Source organism: Rattus norvegicus, chromosome 20 (assembly GCF_021556685.1).
Source record: "Rattus norvegicus strain SHRSP/BbbUtx chromosome 20, alternate assembly SHRSP_T2T, whole genome shotgun sequence".
In the NCBI taxonomy this organism is placed as follows: domain Eukaryota; kingdom Metazoa; phylum Chordata; class Mammalia; order Rodentia; family Muridae; genus Rattus; species Rattus norvegicus.
Genome location: NC_141553.1, coordinates 12,845,001 through 12,847,599, shown reverse-complemented (window position 1 = coordinate 12,847,599; position 2,599 = coordinate 12,845,001). Strand labels below are relative to the sequence as shown.

The 2,599-nt window shown below is 51.0% G+C and overlaps 1 protein-coding gene across 2 annotated transcripts in view; it reads left to right on the top strand.

Moving 5' to 3' along the window:
* Positions 1-307: 307 nt before the first annotated feature.
* Spatc1l (spermatogenesis and centriole associated 1-like) overlaps positions 308-2,599 on the top strand; it is a 9,304-nt gene continuing 7,012 nt past the window's right edge. Inside the window, exon 1 of one of the 2 annotated variants that reach the window (XR_015644998.1) lies at positions 308-631. Coding sequence is in view for 1 of the 2 variants with exons in the window: in NM_001024296.1 (NP_001019467.1) it covers positions 430-631 (202 nt within the window). In the remaining variant the exon portion in view is untranslated. The remainder of the gene's footprint in view (positions 632-2,599) is intronic. The other variant, NM_001024296.1, reaches the window with a different exon arrangement.

The following is a 2,599-nucleotide window of genomic DNA, read 5'->3' as shown; positions in this document are numbered from 1 at the left end:
GTGGCCTGTGGGCTTCACGTGGTGTGACAGCATGGCCCTCCTATGCGCTGTTCTGGCTGTTTTTGGAAGCTGCTAGAAAGATATGTCCTCCCTGTCCGGGCTGCCTTCTAGAAGGTCACCCTCCTTCCTTCACGTTCCAGAGATGAGTCAGTGTTATGAGCACTCAATCCCTCTGCGGTTTGAGGCCCATGTCTACGTACTTGCATGCATCTGGCTTCTCTGTGTATCGCCAGGCCCAGGTTGCTGTAGGGATGTCTGGGAGCAGGGTGGGGGAAGAAGGCACTGCCTCTTTAAGGGTAACGACGTCACAAGGCTGTGGAAGGCCGGGCATCGTGGAACTCCGTAGCCTTAGGCTGTTTCTGTGGGGGGTCTTGGGGCTGTCTTTCCATCTCCATGGGGCCACAGGCCCATATGTGAGCACTTGACACCATGGCAGAGGGGAGCGAGCTAATGAGCAGGCTCATGAGTGAGAACGCAGACCTGAAGAAGCAGGTGCGCCTCCTGAAGGAGAACCAGATGCTGAAGAGACTGCTCAGCGAGAGTTGCCAGGACAGCTGTGGCCGAGGGAGCCGGGACCTGCTCTATCCCAAGGTCCCTACCTACCCTGAGGCCTGCTCCCCCGGGAATGGAGGTGAGGCGCAGGCTTAGCCAAGACGGAGAGCTCGACCCGTAAAGGGTTATAGTATTCAGATAGGCTTGCGGATATGTCAGTTGATGATGTCTCAAAGCACCGCCTCCTGGCCTGAAGACGGGCAGGGTGTGATCCCGTGGCTCCAGGCCTGCTGAGGTCATCTCTGTTTGGCTGGGCTTGCCTGGGAGGTTTAATTCTGCCCTCTGTGTTTCAACAGATTGAGCTAAGCTGACATTCATTTGACATCAGATGAAAGAATCACTTGGTTGAATCTGGCTTCAGGGGAGGGGTACAGCACCCACCCCAGAGGGAGATACTGATAGCGACTCTTGGGTGTGTTGGTGGCAAAAACTATGATGCCACCACCTGATTACTAGAGAGTTTCAGCTAAACCTGTAGCCGTATGTATGTATGTACGTACGTATGTATGTATGTATGTATGTATGTATGTATGTATGTATATACAGAGAGTGGGGTGTGGGGGATATACGTGGAGCGCTGGTTTTCTTTCTGCAAAAAGTAGCCGGTCGTGTTTTAAAAATTTCTTTTCTGTAAAAAAAAAAAATTCCATTTTTTTACGAATAATAGTGTGATTTGGGATGTGGTGGTTGGATGTGACCCGTGGCCTTGACTGGAATGTGGACAGAGCCCCTTCTCCCAATCTCTGATATCTGAGAACTCTGGTGACCCAGGGGGTTCAGCTTCCTGAAGGAAGCGATGGCTGTTCATGCCACCTGGCCAGAGTGGGAGGCGAGAGAGATGCTTCAGCTCACTGTTGAGGTAAAAATAAAAAAAGGGACGGAACGGTTCCTGTGCGTACCCTGGTGGCCACAAGCTCTCGCTAGTTCTGACTCCAGTGGGCCATTGGAACAATTTATCTCAGCGGCTCCAAGCTACCCCCATCTACTTTCCGACCTGCTGTCTGAGAGCCATTCCAACACAGCACCCTGTCAGGCCGCCCCGCCCTCACTCACAGCTCTCTTGGCTGGTGTCCACCACACCAGGCATACGCATTCCAATTCCATGGTGGGCCAGGTACATCCGGCCACCATACACTCTCTTGAACTCAATTAAGTCGCCATATGAAAGAACACATCACACAATATGCTCTGGTCCAACTGATAAGATATAATTTGCCCATCTGGACAGCACAAAATCCTGTGCACACATCTATCCCCTAAGAATACTCATAACAGGGCTGGAGAGATGGCTCAGCGGTTAAGAGCACTGACTGCTCTTCCAGAGGTCCTGAGTTCAAATCCCAGCAACCACATGGTGGCTCACAACCATCTTGATAAGATCTGACGCCCTCTTCTGGTGTGCATGAAGACAGCTACAGTGTACTCATATACATAAAATAAATGAATCTTTAAAAAAAAAAAGAATACTCATAACAACCTGTAATCTGTGCAGAGAGGAATCTTAACATGCACTGCCTTGTTCTTTCAGCTCCTTCCTCCTTGCTCCGGCCTCCTCTGCCTCTCTAAAACTTTCCTCCCGCCCATCCTTCCTTCTTGTCCAATGATAGGCCTCTTTCTATCCTGTCCCTGCCTCCCCCTGCATAATGACATCAATCTACATCTTACCAAGTCCTTAAGGAGACAGACAGCCCAATGGTAAACTAGATTTGGCCAGGCTTTGTAGCCCACTTCTGGGGGGGGGTGTCTTTGAGACCTTGAGAACCTGCATTTGCTGTAATGGCTTTTTAGAGCCCATTGGGTCATTTGCCTCTGTCCTCCGATCCCAGCCAGCACTGAAAATGTGCTTTGTAGCCCATTGGAGTCTTGTAGACACAAAGCCTACCAGAGGGGTGAGAAGTCCTTCAGATTTCCATTATAGGTGTCCTGCGTCCCAAGGGGGTCCTTGAAGAGGGAGCTTGGCTCTGTAGGGGATCCTCCTGGGGAGACAGAGTAGGGAATGGAGGCAGAGTTGCCGTCAAGTGGCCGAGAAAGCAATATTTGTTGGAGT